This window comes from Carlito syrichta, unplaced genomic scaffold (genome assembly GCF_000164805.1).
Source record: "Carlito syrichta isolate Samal-C Ts95f unplaced genomic scaffold, Tarsius_syrichta-2.0.1 Scaffold302333, whole genome shotgun sequence".
NCBI lineage: Eukaryota > Metazoa > Chordata > Mammalia > Primates > Tarsiidae > Carlito > Carlito syrichta.
In genome coordinates, this window is record NW_007246429.1 from 255,443 (window position 1) to 277,566 (window position 22,124).

General features: G+C 41.7%; 1 protein-coding gene across 2 annotated transcripts; it reads left to right on the plus strand.

Annotated features, from left to right (window-relative positions):
* The first annotated feature begins 300 nt into the window (after positions 1–300).
* On the plus strand, positions 301–13,831 carry ADIPOQ (adiponectin, C1Q and collagen domain containing). 2 transcript variants are annotated; one of them, XM_021711518.1, is made up of 3 exons: positions 301–365; positions 12,176–12,397; positions 13,311–13,831. In XM_021711518.1, exons 2-3 carry the CDS (start codon positions 12,184–12,186, stop codon positions 13,829–13,831), a joined length of 735 nt encoding a protein of 244 aa, XP_021567193.1. In that variant the 5' UTR covers positions 301–365; positions 12,176–12,183. The 2 variants fall into 2 exon arrangements, with proteins under 2 accessions (XP_021567193.1, XP_008054558.1); XM_008056367.1 differs by lacking the exon at positions 301–365 and adding an exon at positions 11,513–11,555.
* Positions 13,832–22,124: the final 8,293 nt, after the last annotated feature.

A 22,124-nucleotide genomic window follows, 5' to 3' on the forward strand; every position in this document is an offset into this window, starting at 1 on the left:
TCTCAGTGCAGAAATATCTTGTTTTCCTGATGCAGTCTTGACCCTTGCCCTATCTTCTGTTGCTCTTGTAGGAGGCAAAATAAGAGCCAAGACCTGGAACATAAGTATTTTTTACTCAAGCTCCACTTGGCTTCCCAGGCCTACGCTTGGTTATACTAGATTCCCTGGGGTGGAGACTCCAGACAGTCGCCAGGGACACTGTGCCCACCCACTAGCCTCTGACCTTCACTGGACTGGCCAATGGGAACGGACAATTGTGAGGTGGGGACTGCTTGCCCCCATTAGTACCAAGCTGTTGAGGCTGGGCTCTCTCCACCTCACTTCCATTCTGACTGCAGTCTGTGGTTCTGATTCCATATTGGAGGGTAAGAACAATTCTATTATGTTCCAGGCTGGGTGGGGGGATGTGCCCAGGTTCTCCTGTCTAAGCAGTCTGTAGATAGATACAGGCAAGACTCTGGCCAGGATAGCACTGGGGGAAGCAGATAAGTCTTGGGCTTCTTCTTCCATTCTCCCTGAGCTCCAAGAGAGAAAGAGTTGTTCCTTCTGGTCAAAATACCTGGGACCATCCTGAATTTTGTCCAGTTCACTCTGTGGAAGGATGCCAACTGAGAAAAAAAGTGGGGGTCAGTGAAGTGTGAGAGTGTATCCCCAGGTGAAGCCCAGTTAGATAAAGGAGGAGACGGGGATACGTTGTTTGACCAGGAAAGGCGAAGAAAGAAGCACATGTACATACAGGCAGCTTGAGAGAAGCCAAGCTGAGCTCTGACCTCAGACTGGAGTTCAGAATCCAGATCCAGCCCTTGATTCTACACAGCAAATATTTCTTGAGCAGATTCTATGGCCCGACGCTGGGTTGGGTTCACATGACAGAAAGATGAGCATGACATTGCTGTTGTCTGTTGATTTGGGGATATCTGCAGGTATGGGGATAGCTTATGAGGTTCCGATGAGATGAAATGAGAAGAGCCTAGCATATGGTGGGAACTTGTGAAACACTATTTTTAGAAGACATTTTTTGACAGAAGCAACTGGATCTACCTGGCCTTTGCCAAGCCCTACCCTACTTGCTCCAGTGAATGTTGCATCTGAGGCAGCCTGGTCATTTTAAGCTGCAGATGCAGAAGGTCAGTGTGAGAAGAATTTAAGAGATAAGGCCAGCCCCTCATGTGTTAGAGGACATGAGTCCCTATTCTGGAAAGGTTCTGGTTTTTGGATCAAGCCTCACAAAGGGTGGGGCGCCTCACTCCTAGGGACTCCATTGGAAGTGAGGCCAGCTCTGCCTAATTAGGTTGTGGGGAAGGGGGTCCCTTTGTGCTAGCAGAAAATGTCTGCTGGAGCACAACGATGTCAGCTTGGTTCCAGAAGCCGAGCAGTAGAAAGGGAGCCCTGCAGCTTAATTGGCAGTCCTATTGCTTCCCTTCCTTAAGTCATGAGGACTCTTAAAGAGAATCACAAGACTTGGTCCTTGATCTTTTTAAGGTGCTTGTGAGGACAAATGTTCCATCGCTCCTTGTCAAGACAGAGGACTAGTGGCTCCAGCCACACGGTTGAGGTCAGGAGGTGGTCTTTTGGAGAATAGCTGCTTTGAATGAGGAATTCCTTCATGTGGAGAGAGACTCATTCTAAAAATGTGGTGGAGGATGCTCTGCTTTGTCAGTTCCTTGAGAGTGTGTATGTGTGTGTGTGTGTGTGTGTGTGTGTGTGTGCGCGCTCATGTGGATGGGTGTGTATGTATGTGGGTGGGTGTGTGTGTGCATGTTTGTGTGTGTGGGCATGGAGATATTGACAGTTCTCCCAGGGCTGAGTGAAAGTTTTCAGACAATGCTTCTGAGGGCTAGAAAAATGGAGTTGATTCCTGGGTATGCCAATTGTCATTAGGTGGCACCATGTAAAATTGCTAATATTTTGCATTTTGACCTTTAAAAATGGAAGTTTCATATAATTCAACCCAAGGGTTACATACTCTTAAACCAGCATCTCACCTCTCCAAGTTCCAGGTTCTCCTACATGTTAGGGTCAAAAGCAAGAATATGGGAAGATGAAATAAGTTTTAAAAGCGTCTTATGCAAACTGTACCCCAAAGAACCCTCACCAATGTCAAAGTGTTCTCGAGTTCCTCATTTCACATGATCCCGTTTAGCAGATTGCGAAGCTGAGTCTGAGAAGCTCTCTGCAGTGCTTTGGAGGCACTGTAATATGATGGAAGGCTCATTGATTTGGAAGTCATACTAGGAGTCTCTCAGGGATTATTTCCTTAATCTCTCACTTGTCTCATCTCTAAAGTGGGGCATTTTCCTTCCTTCATGAAGGTCTTGTAAAGATGCAAATAAACAATGTGTAAAATCTCCTGTGTGAGGTCTGACTACAATGAAGATTAATAAATACATTTTTTCCTCCTTCCCCTCAGTCTCTCCCTTTGCAAAAATAGGGCAGGAGTGAAGTGATTTCTGGGGTCTCTTTTGTGTGCTTTAATGCCCCTTCCTGCTGGAGGAGTTGGCACCAGGTTTGATGACCTCTTCCCCTCATCCAGCTCTGCCTCCGGCCAGTTCCAAAGGGGATCCTGTCCTTGCATTCCCCAGCAGCCAGCTACTGCTGCTGAAATTCCAGTAGGCCAAAGAAAAGTTTCTCACACTTTTTTTTTTTGAGTTGGAATCTCACTCTGTCGCCCAGACTAGAGTGCAGTGGCACACTCCCGGCCACCGCAGCCTCGATCTGCTGGGCTCAGGTAATCCTTCCACCTCAGCCTTCCAAGTAGTCGGAACTACAGGCATGCACTACCACGCCTGGCTAATTTCTGATTTATTATAGAGATGAGGTCTCGCCAAGTTACCCGGGCTGGTCTTGAACCCGCGTGCTCAGGCAATCCACTCGCCTCGACCTCCCAAAGTGCTGGGATTACAGGCTGAGCCACGGAGCCTGGCTTTCTCACATATTTTAACATGAAAATGAGAGATCATACTGTAACCCTACAGGATCCCAAGACCATAATGGTCATTATCTTGTATTGTATTTGTTTGTTTGTTTTGAGTCGGGGTCTCACTCTGTCACCCAGGCTGGAGTGGAGTGACACAATCATGGCTCACCGCAGCCTTGAACTCCTGGGCTCAGGCAATCCTCTTGCCTCCGCCTCCTGAGTAGCTGGGACTACAGGTACATGCCACTATGTCCAGCTAACTTGTAAATTTTTTTGTAGAGACTGCGGGGGTCCCGCCCCGCAAGGGTCGTGAGATTTCCTGAAGGAGAGACGGATAGGCGAAAGACGAAAACATTATACTCGGATACCTGCTTCCTGAACAGATGACAATTTAATGTTAGTTAACACAGAGCTTTTATACCATTCGTAAAGGGGCAAGACAAAGAAAATTCCTTCACGTACACATCCTCTAAAAGTTACCACCATCTAGTGGTCTTAGCAACAAACAAGCCAAGAACCCCATAAACATTCAGACAATGAGTCTTATTCATAAGGCCAAAAATGATAGTTTTAGTCCAAAGTCCTGAATAAGTCCTTGAACTGTCTCCAGAAAGTTTAGCAGTAGTCTTCCTTCTGGGGCTTTATGGCCTTCAGAGTTCTGTAATCGCCTTTCTTGTCCAGGTGTCTTCGTTACTTTTCTCTTATCCTGCAGTGCTTGTTTCTAAAGAAAACTCAAAAGACACTTTTAGTAATGTTTCCCAGGCCCCCAAGGTTGCTTTCTGTCTTTAGCTAAGTCATCATAAAAGTGTCTGATTATTATTATGAGTTCAGTGAAAACCCACTTTATAAATGTTAACTTAGAGTTTTAACTATTGAATTAAGTAAAAACCTTAAAGATAATCTTTATCCTAAGTCAGTGAAAACAGTGTTATAAGTCACCTACATAACTCCTATATAAGTGTTAGAACTTATAATGAATTCATAATGAACTTACTATAAACTTGTGCTTCTAAAAAACCTTATGTCTAAACACTAAACTACATAATCCTAAATCAAATAAGGAGTGAATATACTTATATCATTTATTACTTAAGCAATATCTAGTAACTTATAACCAAGTGAAAGAAAGCATTCTTGATGTGCTTCAGAGTTTAACCCTTGCATATGTTAGAAAAGGCCAAGCGACATAGTGGGAAAATGGAAAAATGAACCATGACATTTCCAGGTTAGCTGTGAGTACTTCACATAAACATGCCATTTTCTTCTTCCACGACTGCACAGAATTTCTTCAACTGTACCAACAGCAAAGACGGAAGACAGAAGGGCCTCAGCTGCCCGGACTCGCTTTGCGGCCTGGGGTCCTCAGGCTCACCTGGACTTTGTCAATCAGGTGGGCCTCCAAGGCTGGCTCCCAAAAAGAGACTAGGTCTTACTATGTTGCCCAGGCTGATCTTGAACTACTGGTCTCAAGCAATATTCTTGTCCTCTCAAAGTGTTGGAATTACAGGCATGAGCCACTGTGCCTGCCCTCTTTGTATAATTTTTGTTTTTGAGTTGGAGTCTCACTCTGTCACCCAGGCTGGAGTGCAGTGGCACACTCACGGCCAACCCCAGCATCGACCTGCTGGACTCCGGTGATCATTCCGCCTTACCCTTCCATTTAGTTGGAACTACAGGCCCATGCTACCATGTCTGGCTAATTTTTAAAAAATTTATTGTAGAGACGAGTTCTCACCAAGTTGCCCGGGCTGGTCTCAAGCCCACAGTTCAGGCAATCCAATCTCCTTGGCCTCCCAAAGTGCTGGGATTACAGGCTGAGCCATTGAGCCTGGCCCCTTGTATAATTTTAAAAGTGAACAAATCCACGCCTATGAGAAATTTGCCAAGGAAGTCCGTGCAAAAGAAAGCCAGTGCAGTGAATTGAATTTCAAATCACACTTCTACCCTCTTTTGCCTGTTATCTTTGGGCAGAAATTACTGAACCTCTCTGGTCCTCAGATTTCTCTTATGGGAATTGGGTCCTACTTCCTGGAGTTGTGAGAGTGAAATGAGATCAGAGGAAAGATGGATAGACAGCAGTGGTCCACAAAGATTTGTTTGCTTCCTTTGTCTTCAACTAAGTATGGAACATTTTATAAGTTATCAAATACTTCTTTATACTTTCTATCAACTGGTTCTCACAATAATATTGTGAAATAGGTAGGTGAAGATTACTATTCCACATTTATAGGCAAAGAGCATGAAGTCAGGGAGGTGGGTTGGGGGCAGGAGTTTGGTGGAGCTTAGACTAGAAGCCAGGTCATTTGCTTCATGATCTGAAGTCTTTTCATGCTATTGTTTTTTAGAGTTTTTTTTCTATTTTTTTTTAATAGAGTGTCACTCTGTTGCCCAGGCTGGAGTGCAGTGGCACGCTCACCCCAGTGTCAACCTGCTGGTCTCAGGTGATCCTTCCACCTCAGCCTTCCAAGTTGCCGGAACTATAGCTGCGTGCTACTATGCCCAGCTAATTTTTCTGACTTATTGTAGAGATGAGGTCTCGCCAAGTTGCCCAGGCTGTTCTTGAACCCGTGGGCTCAGGCAATCCCCTCACCTCGGCCTCCCAAAATTGCTGGGATTACAGGCTTGAGCCACCGTGCCTAGCCATGCTAATCTTGTCTTGTGTTCCCCACACAACGGGATGAAATACTAAAAAGCAAGATGTGTGACCACAGTGCTTTTCTCCCTCTGGACTATGGCTAGGAGCTGTTATTGGGCTCTGGAAGACTAGAGTTTGATTTCTGGCTTTTGTGTCTTTAATTCTGGGATCCTGAACAGATCACTTAACCTTTTTTTTTTTTTTTTTGAGTTGGAGTCTCACTGTTGCCCAGACTGGAGTGCAGCGGCCGCTCCCGGCCACCGCAGCCTCGACCTGCTGGGCTCCGGCGATCCTTCCGCCTCAGCCTTCCAAGTAGCTGGAATTACAGGCGCGCGCTACCACGCCCGGTTGATTTTTTGATTTATTGTAGAGATGAGGTCTCGCCTGCCCAGGCAGATCTTGAATCCGCGGGCTCAGGCAATCCACTCACCTCAGCCTCCCAAAGCCGCAGGATTACAGGCTGAGCCACTGAACCCGGCTCACTTAACCTTTTTTTAAAGTCGAGATCTCACTCTGTTGCCAAGCCTGAGGTCAGAGGCACGATTATGGTTCACTACAGTCTTGACCTCCTTGGGCTCAGGCAGTTTTTCTCCCTCAGCCTCCAGGGTAGCTGAGACTACAGGCATGTGCCACCATGCCTGGCTAATTTTTAAATTTTTTTGTAGAGAAGGGGTCTCGCTATGTTGCTCAGGCTGGTCTCAAACTCCTGGGCTCAAGCAATCTTTCTCAGCCTCCCAAAGTGCTGAGCTTTGTAAATGTAAACCACCATGCCTGGCTTCACTTAACCTTTTTGAAGCCCCCTTTTTTCATTTCTAAAGTGAGTACAATCATAGCTAACAATTATTGAGCACTGACATGTTCCAGACACCATTCTAAGCAACTTACATGGATTATTCCATTTAATCTTCCAGCAAACATAAGGTTAAAATACGATACAGGTAAGAACAAATTATTTGCGCCTAAGCACTAAGATTATAGAGCCTGTGCTCCCTATTCTGCCCTCTATGGTCTCTGAAAATGGTTGTGAGAATTTATTGAGATATTAAGTGAGGTAAAGACTTTACAAATAGCATTTTGCAAAGGCAAAGAATTATAAGTGGTATTTAGGATTTAGCTTCATGATCCATTTAAAAGTTTTCTTTATAGGCACAATTGAGTCTTAGATTATAGTCCTCAGTTTCGTTTAATGTTTTCCCTTATAAAAAGAGTGTAACAATTACTAGATCTAAACAAAGAACACTTTTTTTTGAGTCAGGGTCTCATTCTGTCACCCAAGCAGGAGTGCAGAGACACAATCACAGCTCAACCCAACCTCAACCTTCTGGGCTCAGGCAATTCTTTTGTCTAGCCTTCTGAACTGGGACTACAGGCACATGCCACCACTCTTGGCTAATCTTTACGTTTTTTTTTTTTTAGAGATGAGGTCTTGCTATGTTGCCCAGGTTGGTCTCAAACTCCTGGGCTCAAATGATTCTTCCATCTTGGCCTCCCAAAGTACTGGGATTGCAGGAGTGAGTCACCATGCCTGGCCAAGAACACAAGTAATTTTAAAATAAAACAAAAGTTTTTGAAAATTAGGCACCTCTGCTTTGACCTTCAGTTGTTATCAATTGCTGAGTTTCTATGCAGAATTGTTAGAATGCAACTTTCTTCTCCAATAAGAATCTGTTTTTAGCCTCAGAAACTTCCTAGGATTGTGTGTTCAGTCCACCTCTCCCATTTTCAGCACTTCTATCCCATGCCACTGTCGTGGAACCCAGACGATTATACCTGTTAGTGGCAAAATCTGTCCATAACACTAATTAACATGTTTGGGACAAAATGTGGTCCCTACGGACTAGGGAACACGATCTTGATTTCTAATAAAGAAGGAGAAACCAGGGAACTCTTCTAACTTTGTCCTCCAAGAGTTTGGGATAAGCTCCCAGTTACTTTTTATCTTTGGGGCCCTCCTTAGCTGCCTCCCCCAGTTCACATGGTCTTGATTCTCTTCTGTTTCCCTGTGGAAAAGGACGCAGCCTCATTGATGCTTCTCTCTTCATTTCTGAAGAAAACAAACACAGAGCTCAATGTTCTCTGGAGTTTTATTGCTAAAGTCATAAGAAGAAGGGACAGAGGTGACAAATAGCAGGAACGTTTAAAGACGTGAAATCTTAAACGTCTGAGAATGATAATTCTCCCTAAATATGTAAGGGGCTTTGCTGGTTTCATCTTGGTTTCTCATGTAACTCACTTATTTTGTTTTTGTTTTTGTTTTAATCTTGGGACTAGTCAAGCCTAGACTATTTTATTTCCAGCAGCAACATTTTCCTGAGTTTTCTAAATTCAGTAGAGGGCGACAAAAGTACACATAGATAAGAATGGGTCTTAACTACAGACTCATAATACTTAAGGGGAACATCTGACTCCGGTAGCACCTGTCTCCATTGCTCATGCTCATTGCATCAGCTCAAGAGTGAGGACAAGATTAATATAGTTAATGGTGTTTAAACAACTAGTCTTCTGGGTAGAAATCATTTGAGTACCTTAGATCACAGCTACCATCAAAACAAAAAATTAGAGGCGAATTAAAAAGTTAAGTTTCGAATATATTAAATAATAGGAAAAATAGACATGAAATGCTTACCAAATCCTATTATGATTAAGGGCTGTTTAACACTTAGAAGCAAAGAAAAGTATCAACAGAGTTGGCTATATAAAAACTACAACTTCTATATATCTAAAAATCAGGATAACCCAAACAAAAGAATAATCTTCCCATATGAGAAATTAGTCAGAACATATATGACAAAGTGTTGATACGGAGTTCGCACACAAGGCTGGTTGCAGTGGCTCATGCCTCTGATTCCAGCACTTTGGGAGGCTGAGATGGGAGGATTGCTTGAGCCTAGGAGTTCAAGACCAACCTAGACAACATAGCAAGACTTTGTCTCTTAAAAAAAGTTTTAAAAATGAGTCACTCTTGATGGTGCACACCTGTACTCCTAGCTACTGAGGCAGAAGGATCACCTGAGCCCAGGAGGTTGCAGCGTCAGTAAGCTGTGATCATGCCACTGCACTTCTGCCTGGGTGGCAGAGTGAGACCCCGACTCAAAACAAACAAACCAAAAAACAAAGAGGATTCAAAAAATACATTATATCCCTAATAAATTCAGTGACAAGGAACATTCACAGAGATATTATGCATGAGGAATTAAATTAGGAAATTGGTCTTAAAAATGTAGAACTCATTGATGTTTGAAGAATGCAAGCTAGAGCAGCCAGGTATTGTTTCTTTTGCTCACTAAACTAATAGCACACAAATGTTTTTATGATAATACCCGAAGCTGGTGTGGGTAGTTAAAATAGACACTTTTATACACTTACTAATGCACTAGTGGGTGGTAGTATAACATACTGTAATGTGGGATTGTGTATCAAGAGACTTAAAAATGTTCATACCTTTCCTTCCAGTAATTTATTTCTGGAAAAACATTATAAAAGAATAATAATTTTGGGAAAAGCTATATACCTACAAATGATTAAAATAGTATTTTTAAATCAAAGTGTAATTTGTTACAGGTTATAAAATAATATTTAAAAATGGAAATAAGTTAAAAGTTTGACAAAATGGAAATGGTCAAGTATATTTTGGCTGTATCCACTTGATGGGCTAACATACAGACATTTAAAATGATGATTATAAAAACTAGAAAATGACGAGGCAAATATAGAGGAATAAATTTTTATACAAAATGCGACTTCTACTATATTTAGAAATAATCAGAGAAAATCTGGGGTTGAGAATTGTTTTCTTTCCTGTAGTTTCGAAAGAACTATAGAACTATTATTTATCATGATCTCTCTTCTGTGTGTATATGTGTGTGTATACACACATACACATATATGATAAAGATGAAAGCTGAGTTGGTTGTGTCATATGAAGAGGATAGTATAGAGCCCCAGGTAATGGGGCAAAGGAGTGGGATTCTGTGTCCACGTCTTTGGGGTAATAAGATTGCCAGTCAGGGTCTTTCTTCCATCATGCACAAACCTGAAAACAAATCCAGTTCTGTAGACTTAATGCTGTAGAAGAGCCAAGCAGGCTGATGAAAAATAGGGAATCTTTTTTTTTTTTGGCTGCAGAATTTTAAAATTTTATTTGTATGCATCACACAAAGGTGTCAAAGGTTATTAATTGGCTATCAATTTGGATTTTATGTAAAAAAAAAAGTGTGTACATGTTTAGAAAACTAAAATGCAACAGGTGTGTTGTGTTTAAATGTACACACAGACTAAGGTTTTAAACAGTAAAAAAGTACATAAAAAAATTAAAGACCTGTTCTCCAATTTCCCAAGACCCATTCTCTAGAGGCAACCAAAGGAATGTATATAGTTAACGTCTTAACGTCTCAGAGAGGGTCATCAATTAGCTTAAAGCCACACAGCTGGGCGGGAGAGCGTACAAAGCCTGCTCTTGATGGCAGGTGCAGCCTGTCACTGCATGAGCGAACTTCCTTAACTCTGGGGTCTGGGTCTGACCATGAGCCTATTAATGTGTGCTTGACTCAAGCACAAAAAATGTAGGTACAATCCTGTGTACGCCTGTGCACACGTGTTTTCTGTGGAGAGGACTTGTGCAATTTAAAAAATCAGATTTTCAATTGGTATCTTAAGACATTCAAGAAGATGAAAAATCATAGCATTAGAGGTAGCCACTCAGGAAGGTTATAGCAGTCACTGTTACAGTAGTCGTCAATCTGCATCAGAGATTAAAAATGAGTCCCAAAGTGTGTAGTCCAGGCTTGGAGAGCATTTTGATGCTCCTAGGTGATTCGAGGTCAGTGATTCTGAGTGTGATCTTTTACCAGCAGCATCAACCTCACTTGGGAATGCCTTAGAAATGCAGATTCTCAAGTCTCACCAACACCTACTGCAATCAGAAACTCAGGGATCAGGCTGGGCGAACGACTCTGTGTTCTAATGAGGATTCTGGGTGCATTGATCTTCCCTAGTGTTTGAAACCACTGTTCCAAGTCATCAACTTTAAAAAGTTAAGTTTCTGGTTTGAAATGGTTCATTGGTGTTTTCAAAATAATCTGTTTCAGCTGACCAAGTTTATAGTCTAGTTTTTAAAACAGGGTTATTTTGGGGGGGGGTGTTAACAAATTAGTGCAGCTAGTTTGAATTTGGAGTCAGTGTGAAAAATAGTGAATCTTCAGGGTAAAATAAGGCACATAGACTGTGTTTTGTTTGGAATCAGATTCTCATGGTTAATCACATTACCCCATAGAGGGTCTCAGTGACTGCTTCTGATTCAGGATCCTGGGACCTGTTTTTCTCTGTGTGATGTCTTTTCCCAACTCCTTGGTTAGAGTGGGAAGACTAAGACCTCAACCATCAGACTTGGGGGCCTGAGATCACCCTACAATCAGAGGCAGAATCTGGGAGGAGAACAGAGTCCCTATGTCTGTATAGGAACCTTTTCTGGGAGGGGAATATGGAGGGAAAATTCTGAGACAGGAAGTCCCTTGGCCACTTGTGCCACTTGAGCGCCTTGTGAGGGCTCTAGAATACACATCTTAAATACACTCTGCTCTCCCTCCTTCTTCCCTCTTCCCTTCTTCCTTTTTCCTTCCTTCCTCTTTCCCTTCCTTCCTTCATTCTCTGTTGTTTTCTTTCTTTTTTTAAATTATAAAAGTATTTACTTAGTCCTCATTCTGTGCTAGTAGTGTGTTAGGCTTTGCCCCCTGGTGCTTATTGTTTAATGGGGAAATGAAAAACGGAAATTACAGTAAAGTGCAAGATGTACAATTACAAAGATAAGCCAGGACACTGGGGAAACACAGAGGAGAAAGCATCAAGTGAGGTGGGAGATGGAGGACTTCTAAAAGAAGTGACATCCAAACTATGTCTTGAAAGCTGAAGAGGGATCAAGTCGGGGAGGGCAGGCATCTAAAGGCTGCCCAGGCAAGGATCAGCGGATGCTCATGGGACAACATGTCTCTGGTTGTTTCACTGAAGGTGAGGCTCTGTATGTGTAGGCTGTGTGTGTGCGCATGCGTGTGTGTGTGTGTGTGTGTGTGTGTGTGTACGTAAGCATAATAGACAAATGGCTAAACATATGACCTAGGAGAGGGGAAGAGGAAAAAAAGAGATCGGGAGAGTAAGAAGGAGGAACAGATACAGAAAATGAGAAAAAGGAGGTAAAGAAAAGGAAGAAAGCAGGCAGAGAGAGGGATGTTGGTTAGAGTTGAATGGAGTTATCCATGTCATTATGCATGGAAAACCCAAGGATGGATTTATGGCAAGTTGACTCTCAGAGCTTTCCCTGTGCTTGGCCCTGTGCTTGGATATGGGGAAATCAGAGGAGTGTCATCCCCGCCATCACAAAAGTCACAATCCTGTTGAGGAAAAAAGACTACATACAGGGAATAGTAAGAGGTATTGCAAATTTCAGGGTAGAAAGAGATCAAGGTGGGCTAAAATAATCAAATAAGTCTTCCTGGAAGAGGTGTGTATTGAGAGAGCATTTCTCAGAAGTGAACTCTGCCGAGATGGATGGAGTTCTCTGTGGGTCCAGACTGGGCATGCTGTGTGGGGTCTGTCTTTCTCATGGCTGACAGTGCACATGTGGATTCCAGGGCTCAGGATGCTGTTGCTGCGAGCTGTTTTACTGCTATTAGCTCTGCCCACTAGGGGCCAGGATGCCACGGCTGAAAAGCCAGAAGTCCTGCCTCCTCTACCCAAGGGGGCCTGCACAGGTTGGATGGCAGGCATCCCGGGACATCCTGGCCACAATGGGACCCCAGGCCGTGATGGCAGAGATGGCACTCCTGGAGAGAAGGGTGAGAAAGGAGATCCAGGTAAGAATATCATTTTTGGCCTCTTCCACTACAGGCCTCTCCTGGGTGAAGGAGGGCTTCCAGGCCTATAAGTGGGAATTTGTTATTAACTAAGGCCTAAACACAGGAAATAAGCAAGACTTTTAAAATGTAGTGTAGTAGAAATAAACTCATAAGTAATCTGAAGTGGACTTTGAGTTGATGTCCTGGGAATGAGAATAGGTGATATCTCTATTGCCAAGTACCCTTGGATGTTGCCCCATCAACATCTTCTTTCCCATATGCCTTTCCCTCTCCACCCTCATACCTAGTCCCAGTTAGTTCATATTCCTATTCTCCTTTTTGTCCACTTCATTTTCATTCCATTCAGTGACATCCAGTCACACTTAAACTGCACACCTCCTGAAGGTCACAGTCCTGCTTTTGGAGAACTCTTGATCTAGTTAGTGCTTGCTATAAGAAAGTCTATTCTAAATATGTCAGACTGTGAACAAATACCCAAAGTATGGAACACAGAGAAAGTGCACTCCATGTACCTGGATTAAGAATGAAGGCTTCAAGGAGGAGACAGGGCTTGAACTAGGCCTTGAAGGATAGGTAGGTAGAATAGGAGAGGAAGGATATCATAGATAGAGGGGATAAAAGAGCAAACTATGGTTGATTGAGCAAGCACATAGAAGGCTAGAATGGTGGAGAATATATAGTGGAGGCTTATTATGGGAGAGAAGGCTGGAGATGAATTTATGGGAGCTTGCTGGGCTGTGGGGATATGGAATGAGGAGGTGACATCTATCCCCTTTTGAATGCTCTTGTTGGTTTTTCACTGTATAAGTCAAGTAGGTTGTGGGTGGGAACCACAGGGACAGTACTTTAGGCTGAAACCAAGATAGAAAAGAGTTCTCTCTGTGGTCACTCAGGTCTTATTATTCCCTAGGTCTTGCTGGTCCTAAGGGTGACACTGGTGAAAGTGGAGTGACCGGAGCTGAAGGTCCCCGAGGCTTTCCAGGAATCTCAGGCAGGAAAGGAGAACCTGGAGAAGGTGCCTATGTATACCGCTCAGCATTCAGTGTGGGACTGGAGAACCGGGTTGCTGTCCCCAGTGTTCCCATTCGCTTTACCAAAATCTTCTACAATCAGCAAAACCACTATGATAGCACCACTGGCAAATTCCACTGCAACATTGCTGGGCTGTACTACTTCTCCTACCACATCACAGTCTACATGAAGGATGTGAAGGTTAGCCTCTTCAAGAAGGACAAAGCTGTGCTCTTCACCTACGACCAGTACCAGGACAAGAATGTGGACCAGGCCTCCGGCTCTGTGCTCCTGCATCTGGAGGTGGGCGACCAGGTCTGGCTCCAGGTGTATGGGGATGGAGAGCACAATGGCATCTATGCAGATAATGTCAATGACTCCACTTTCACAGGCTTTCTTCTCTACCATGACACCAACTGACCATCATTAACTCTGAGCCTGCACCAGGTCAAACAGCTCAAAAGTCCATCAAAGAACAGTCAACGGGTTTTTAGTGCAGCTAGGAGATTATTACTTAGTTAGAGGGCTCTGAACATTTTTCATTAATGTGCTCATTCATATATTCTTTCATACTTCAAGTAACTTTAAAAAATCATAAACTATGTTCCCAGTCCTGAAGAAAACATGTTCCCTGGCTGCAAGGATCTCTTATGTAGTAGAAATAAAAGGATAATAACATTTACTATAGAGCTTCACACACATGACAGGATAATTGACTAGAAAGAAGTAGTTAATAGTGCTATTTTGTGCCACTGTCTTTCCCAATGTTTATGTCAGTCCTGTAAGGTACATGGGAAAGATATTATTCTTCTCTTTTTACAGTTTGGGTCCTGAGGCTGAGAGTTAAGTGAATGTCTAAGGTCACACAGGTATTAAGTGACAGAGCTAGGAATCAAATTCAGAGCAGTGGACTTTTTTTTTTTTCACTAGACTGTGCCCTTTTGTAGAAGTACATGGCTTCTGGCGAGTGTTGGTTGAAGTCTGTTGCCCACCTCACCTGAGGGTCTCTCAATTTGCCTTCTTCTTGAGTTAAGACATGTCCCCCTTGCTGGGCATGTTGGCTCACACCTTTAATCCCAGCACTTTGGGAGGCTGAGGCAAGAGTATTGCCTGAGCCCAGGGGTTTAAGACCAGCCTGGGCAACATGGCGAGACCTTGTCTCTACATAAATCAAAAAAATTAGCTGGACATGATGGCACATGCCTGTAGTTCCAGCTACTTGGAAGGCTGAAATGAAAGGATCGCCTGAACCCAGCAGGTCGAGGCTGGGTGGCCATGAGCGTGTCACTGCACTCCAGCCTGGGCTACAGAGTTTGACTTAAAAAAAAAAAAAAAAAAAAAAAAGACTTCCCCTCCAGCAGAATTCCCTCAGAGGAAGTGGTTCTATGATTAGGTCCCATCCCAGCTGGACTACTCAATGTCCTCTGCACCATTCTTGCACTTCCTCTTTGCTGTATCTTCTCCTGGTCTTCCTTCCAGCTGAGAGTACCACTCCCATCTCTGCATGCTGAACTCCTCCTTGTTCCTCAAGACCACCTGTCTAGGGGCTTCTTTGATGTGATGGTTCACGTTTTTGCCATAATTGAGTGTCCTGAGTTTGAGAGACACCCTCCTGCCAGGCCCCTCCTGCCAGGCTAGGGGTAACTACCCGATAAGGACAGTGTTTTCTTTACCTCCGAATCCCTTGATAAATGCCTCGTGAAGACCAATCTCTTGAATCGCCTATCTACTCAGAATTAATCCCATTTCTGTCTCTCCACATAACCAATCTTTATCTACAGGAGCATTTTCATTTTAGGAACTCCCTGGTTTTAAGCACCCAATTCTTGTTCAACTGGGTAGCATGAATCTTTTCCATTGAGGTTAAGGATGATTGTGTTTTTCAGAACATTTAAAGAATTCTCCCTCAAGAAGGTGGATTGAGTATGAAATGTAAGACCCATAGAGGAATTTGGAAGCCATTCTCTTCCTTGTACCAACAGGTCAAGAAAGACTGGGACTCCTGAATTTATTCTTACTGTTTGCAATTTCAGGTAGTTGATGGTGGTAAACATTCTCTCAGGAGACAGTAACTCCAGTGATGCTCTTCAAAAGTTTTTGGCAAAAACAGAGTTAATAGCATCCTGTATCAATGTATAAATCAAAATCTATCTTTTTGCTTACAGTTTTAAATTCTGAATGATTCCCTTTTATATGTGTGTTGCTATGCATCAAGGTATTATTTCTACATGTAAAGCTTTGTCATTTAAAGTGCTTGTATATTATTTTCTATAAGTAAAGATACTATCCAGCAATAAAAGTAAAAACACGTTTCACATGACTTTTATTTTTATTTTTGGAGAAATGAGGTTTAGAAAGGGATGAAGAAGTGAGGTAAGCCTTGTGTTAGTCAGAACTCTGTGTTGTGAACAACAGGAAACCCAACTCAAAGTAACATTAAAAAGAAAGAAAGAAAGAGAATGGAAAATGTATTCTTTTGCAAACTAGAATAACTAGACTATACCAACTCTGGTCTGTCTTTAGGTAGGGCTTGGACCAAAGCCTCAAGGCGATCAAGTCCTTTTCTATCTGTCCTTTCACTCTGCCTTCCACAGTGTAGGCTTCATCTATATGCAGTACTCAGTGTCATTCTAGGCTTTCCTTCATGATATTAAAAAAGACCACACTCTGCCCAGCTCTTCTAGCTATGCCCACACCATACCATCTCTTCTGTTGATTCCCAGAGAAAAAAGAGGAAGCTCTCTTTCTTGGAAGTCCCGAAGTATAACCTTGCATCTCATTGGCTCTGGTTAGATTGTGTGCCCATCTCCTACCAATCACTGGAGTCAGGAGGATGGAAAATACATATTGACGTAATTGTGGCTCAAGCGAGGGGTATTTAGAAGTATTTTACTTAAAGCAAAATTTTGGACACCATTATTAGAAGCGGGAGAAGGAATGACAGATGCAAAATAATACCTGTCCACAGCAAACTCTTAATGCTATGTTTAAGTTTTCTTGGCTTTCTCAGAGAGATATTGCTGGAAAATTCCTAACTATTTTTTCTAAACTTTCAACAAGTAGCTAATATCTGGTCATGCTCACAGTCTCACATCGGCTGAGGTTTCTCCTCACAGCATTGGACATGCTGTACCAGTCACTCAAAACTCTCTGGAGGGGCAGGGTCATTTCTTTGTAGAAATGGAGGCACAGAGAGGACCAATCTGCATACGATCTCCTGAGAGAAACTGTGGCCAAGATTTCAGGATTAATGGTCTCATGATACCATCAAGTGTAATTGTGGATTATATCTATTTCTCTGTAGTTCTGTCAGCTTTTGCTTTAGGTATTTTGGAGCTCTGTTGCTAGATATATACACATTTAGTATTATGTCTTCTTGGTGAATTTATCCTTTTATCATTGTGTAATGCTTTCCTTTATCTATGGTAATTTTCCATGTTCTAAAAGTCTACTTTGTCTAAAATTAATATAGGCACTCAACTTTCTTTCATGTTTGCATGTTATATGTTTTCCATTATGTTACTTTAAATATATCTATATCATTATATTTAAAATGTGTTCAGGCCGGGCACAGTGGCTCATGCCTATAATCCCAGCACTTTGGGAGGCTGAGGCGGGAGGATTGCTTGAGCCCAGGAGTTTGAGACCAGCCTGAGCAACATAGTGAGACTTAGTCTCTACAAAAAAAAAAAATCCAAAAATTAGTCAGGAAGGATGGCACACACCTGTAGTCTCAGTTACTTGGGGAGCTGAGGCAGAAGGATTGCCTGAGTCCAGGAGGTTGAAGCTGTGGTGAGGCATGATCATGCAACTGCACTCCAGCCTGGGTGACAGAGTGAGACCCCCAACTCAAGAAAAAGAAAAAGTGTTCTTACAGACTGTATGTAGTTAGGTTGTCTTTTTATCCAGTTTGAAAACCTCTGTCTTTTAATTGGTATTTAGACAATTTATATTTAATAAAATTGTTGAACTTAATATCACCATTTTATTTGTTTTCTGTTTGCCACCTCTGTTTTATTCTCTTCTAAATTTTTTTGGATATTAAATATTTCATAATATTTTCATAATTAATTTATTGAGTCTTTGGCTTTTTATATTATTTTTTAAGTAGTTGCTCTAAGGATTACAGTGTACTTAGCTTTTTATAGTACGAAGTCTGACAATCAAGTTTGCTAACTCATCCTAGAAAAAGTGCTACATACCTCATTGCTGTATATCCCTTTGGACACCTCTGAAGTACTCCTTTTAAGAAGCTATGCACCAACGCCAGCACCTAGTCAGCCCATCAAAACAATTTTGGAACTCTTTTTTTGGAATGGCCATCAGAGCTGTCGGTGTATTACCCTTTATGTCCTGAATGTCATCAAATGTCTTTTTTTCAATATTTCCTTTATCTTCGGGTAAAGAAAAAAGTCAGTGGGGGCCAGATCAGGTGAGTAGGAAGGTGTTCCAATACAGTTATTTGTACGGTACTGCCAATATAAGTGAACTTAATTGCCAGACCTCAACAAATAACAATGACAGCTCTGATGGCCATTTCAGAAAAACAGTTCCAAAACTGCTTTGATGGATGGACTAGGTGCTGGCATCAGCGCGTAGCATCCCAAGGGGAGTACTTTGAAGTTGACCATAGTGATATTCAGCAATGAGGTATGAAGCACTTTTTCTAGGATGGTTCGTGAACCTAATTGTCAGACCTCATGTAATTACAGTTAATATGGCTGGGCTCGGTGGCTCAGCCTGTAATCCCGGCAGGTTGGGAGGCTGAGGTGAGTGGATTGCCTGAGCCTGAGGGTTTGAGACCAGCCTGGGCAACTTGGCGAGACCTCATCTCTACAATAAATTTTAAAAAATTAGCCGGGCATGGTAGTGTGCGCCCATAGTTCAAACTACTTGGAAGGCTGAGGCGGAAGGATCGCTGGAGCCCAGCAGATCGAGGCTGAGGTGGCTGTGATTGTGCCACTGCACTCCAGCCTGGGCAACAGAGTGAGACTCCAACTCAAAAAAAAAAAAAAAAAAAATTAGAGTTAACATTTTACCACTTCAAGTAAATGATAGAAGTCTTATAATCGCATTAGTTTCTATTCCTTCACCTTTATGTTATAATTGTCATATGTATTATACCTATATACATGGAAACATTACAATGTTACAATTTTTACTTTCAACAGTTATTATACACACTTTAAAGAATTTGACAGGAGAAAAATACTCCATTTGTCCATATATTTCTTATTTCTTTTGTTCTTATTTATTCCTAATGTTTCATGTTTCTCTCTGGCATAATTTCCCCTCAACCTGAAGAGTATTCTTTAGCATTGTTTTATATTTTTTGAGTTGGATTCTCACTCTGTCACCCAAACTGGAGTGCAGTGGCTGCTCCCTGCCACCGCAGCCTCGACCTGCTGGGCTCTGGCAATCCTTCCGCCTCAGCCTTCGAAGTAGTTGGAACTACAGGCACGTGCTACCACGCCTGACTAATTTTTAATTTATTGTGGAGATAAGGTCTCGCCAAGTTGCCCAGGCGGGTCTAGATCCCCCAGGCAATCCACTCACCTCGGCCTCCCAAAGCGCTGGGATTACAGGCTGAGCCACCGAGTCCGGTTTCTGTAGCATTTTTAAAGAAAAAGTTTATTGGTAATGAATTCTCTTATTGTTCTGAGAATGCTTTTATTTTGTCTGCATTCCTGAAGGATATTTTTGTTGGATATGGAATTCTGAGTTGATGGTTCTTTTCTTCCAGAACTTTACTTATTTGTTTTTGTTTTATTTTTGCAGCACTTTGAAGATGTCTTACTGTCTTCTGGGCTCCATGACATTTGATGAGAAACCTGCAGTCATAGTTTTCCCTTATATGTAATTTATCAGTTTTTCTTCCAGCTGCTTTCAAAATGTTTTCTTTACAGCTGATTTTCAATACTTTGATTATTATGTGTCTGAGTGTGGTTTTCTTTGAGTTTCACCTACTTGGGCTTCATACAGATTTATTGAATCTGTAAATGTATTTTTTTCATCAAATTTAGAAGGCTTTCTGCCATTGTTCTTTCAAATATGTTTTCTCAATCAATCTCTTTCTTTTCTCCTTCTTGAATTCCAATGACATGAATGTTAGATCAACAGGGCCTTGAGGTTGTGTTAATTTTTTTCCATCTTTTCTCTCTGTTTTTGTTATTGTATAATTTTTATTGCTTTATCTTGAAATTCACAGATACTACTATCATCATCATTCTGCTATTGAGCTCATTGAGATATTTAATCTTTTTATGTACATACACACACATATATACAGAAACACACAATTTCTCTTCCTTTGCTGAAAATTTTATTCTTTCATTTATTTAAAGAATGTTTACCTTTATCCCATGGTTATAATAGGTGTAAAGTCTGTATTTAGTTATTCCAACTTGGGTTATATTAGGGTTGGCTTATTTTGATGATCTTTTCTCCCGAGTACTTGAGTACTGGTCAGATTTTTTGGCTCTCTGTGCACTGAGTAATTTTGGATTGTATCCAGGATATTCTGAATATTATGATACAAGATTCTGGGTTTTGTTAAAATCCTCTAGTGAAAGGTTTGTTTGTTTGTTTGTTTGTTTGTTTGTTTGTTTTTTCTGGCCAGAAAGCTAGAGTTCTCTCAGAGTTTTTGTTTTCTGCACTATTGTGCTGTTCTGTGTGACTTGGCAGTTTTGGGGGCAAAGCAGTGAGAAAAAAAAATTAAAAGAAAGAAGTAACAGGAATACCCCATACTTTTTGAACAACATGGTCCCTAGCACTGGTTTCTCTGGCCACAGAGAGATGGTTTTTTTCTCTGGGAAATTTAGATGTCCATGTTGCTGCTGCTGGTGTGGCAATGTAGCTCAGTGGCTTCAAGACAGGATGGGGAGAAAAAAGACAGAAGACAACACATTAAAAATATCAGGGATTTCTCTTACATTTTCTGTCACACAGGGGTTACTTCTCCTGGTTTTCTGATTTGTGGATTCTCCTGAAGTTTTTTGACAATACCAAATACACAATTCCAAGACTTGGCCTGTGCTCAGGTTAAATCCAGCATATAGAGAAGACAAAAACACCCCACAAAACTCATCCATGCTAGGGATCATTACTAAAGTTTTGACTTTATTCCTCAATCTGCTTGCTATTGTTTACTTTTCAGGGTCTTCAGGTATCTTTTTTATTTTTTTTATTTGTCCATAGAATTAGAATTAGTGGGAAAGATAGACTATAGTTAGCTTACTCCATCTTGGCTGGCACTAGATAACCCACATCCCAGGATACTCCTAAAGAAAGAAAAAGCAGAAGCCCAAGAAGGTATATAATTTACCCTAAATTTAATGAAAGTCAAAGAAAGTAAGTCCACTCTTGAGAAAGACTCATGTTGCAGAGAGAATGTGGAGGATATAAAAAAAACTCCTTGATCAAGGGAAGCTGGGGCCAAGTAAGGTCTTGAGTGTAACTCCGGTCTCTAATTTTTCCCGTGCCTGTAGTGAACGATGAGACTACATCACAAGTCATGTCAGAGACTAAAAGTCAACAGGACTTCACCCATAGGGATCAAAGCAGATATATTTACCTCCAAATTTAGAAATTTTATTCATACAGCATTTTACTTAAGAATGTTTGAAATATCTAGGTTTAAAAAATGTTTGACACTAACTTGATTTTTTCCTTAGATATCTTTTGTTTTTCATCCAATTATTTTATAGCAAGTAAAATGATTTAGAACAAAATTTTCTATGTAAAACTATTTTTTCAAAAGTAAGTAAAGCAATGAAAATGCAGAGACTTCACTTTATTAGCGATGTATGCTTCACAAAATCAGTGTAAGTGAAATTTCTTGGTCAGGATTAAAACTTAATCTGCAGTTTCATTTGTGCTCAGAGTTAGGGCTGTGCTCAGGTTAAGGGTCAATCTAGGGCTGTGATGTGGTGGATACATGCTGGATGTTCTGCCACTTCTCCTGTCACAGTGGGCCAGTCCGTCAGGCAGCCATGTGGTCCTATCTGATCTCTTTCTCCCAGAGACCATTGAATGGACCAGAGTAGATACCTGGTCTAAGCTGGGGGCTATTGTTTGACTGTTTGCTCCCTCCAAAACTCATGTTGAAATTTATTTGCCTTTGTAACAGTATTAAGAGGTGAGACCTGTCCTCATGAATGGATTAATGTCATTATCCTGGGTGTGGCTTTGTTTCCTTTTGCTTTCTCTCACCCTCTCTTTGCCCTTCTGTCATGTGATGCCTTCTGCTATAACATGAGGCAGTAAGAAAGCCATCACTAGAAGCCAACATCTTAATCCTGAATTTCCCAGCCTACAGAACTGTGAGCCAATAAATTTCTCTTCTTTATAAATTACCCGGTCTGTGGTATTCTGCTATAGCAGACAAAATGGGCTGAGATGCTGGACCAACCAAATTCCTCCAAGAATATGAATTAGGATGAATGTAAAACATGCAGATTTAAAACTCACGGGTGGCCACCTTCTTCACTGCAGTCTAGAGCAAGAAGAGGGCTCCGCTGTGAGAAAGAAAGAGGCTGAAAGAAAAACAGTATTGAAAGTCAGAGAGAGAGAGGTTTTGGAGGCTTTCTATGTTTTGGTTTCAACCCCTCCAGTTCCTGGATTTTTATACCATTTCTCCTTTTAACTTAAATTAGCTTGAGTTGATTTCTTTCATTTTCATCCCCAAAGTACACAGGGTCAGGAATTATTCAGT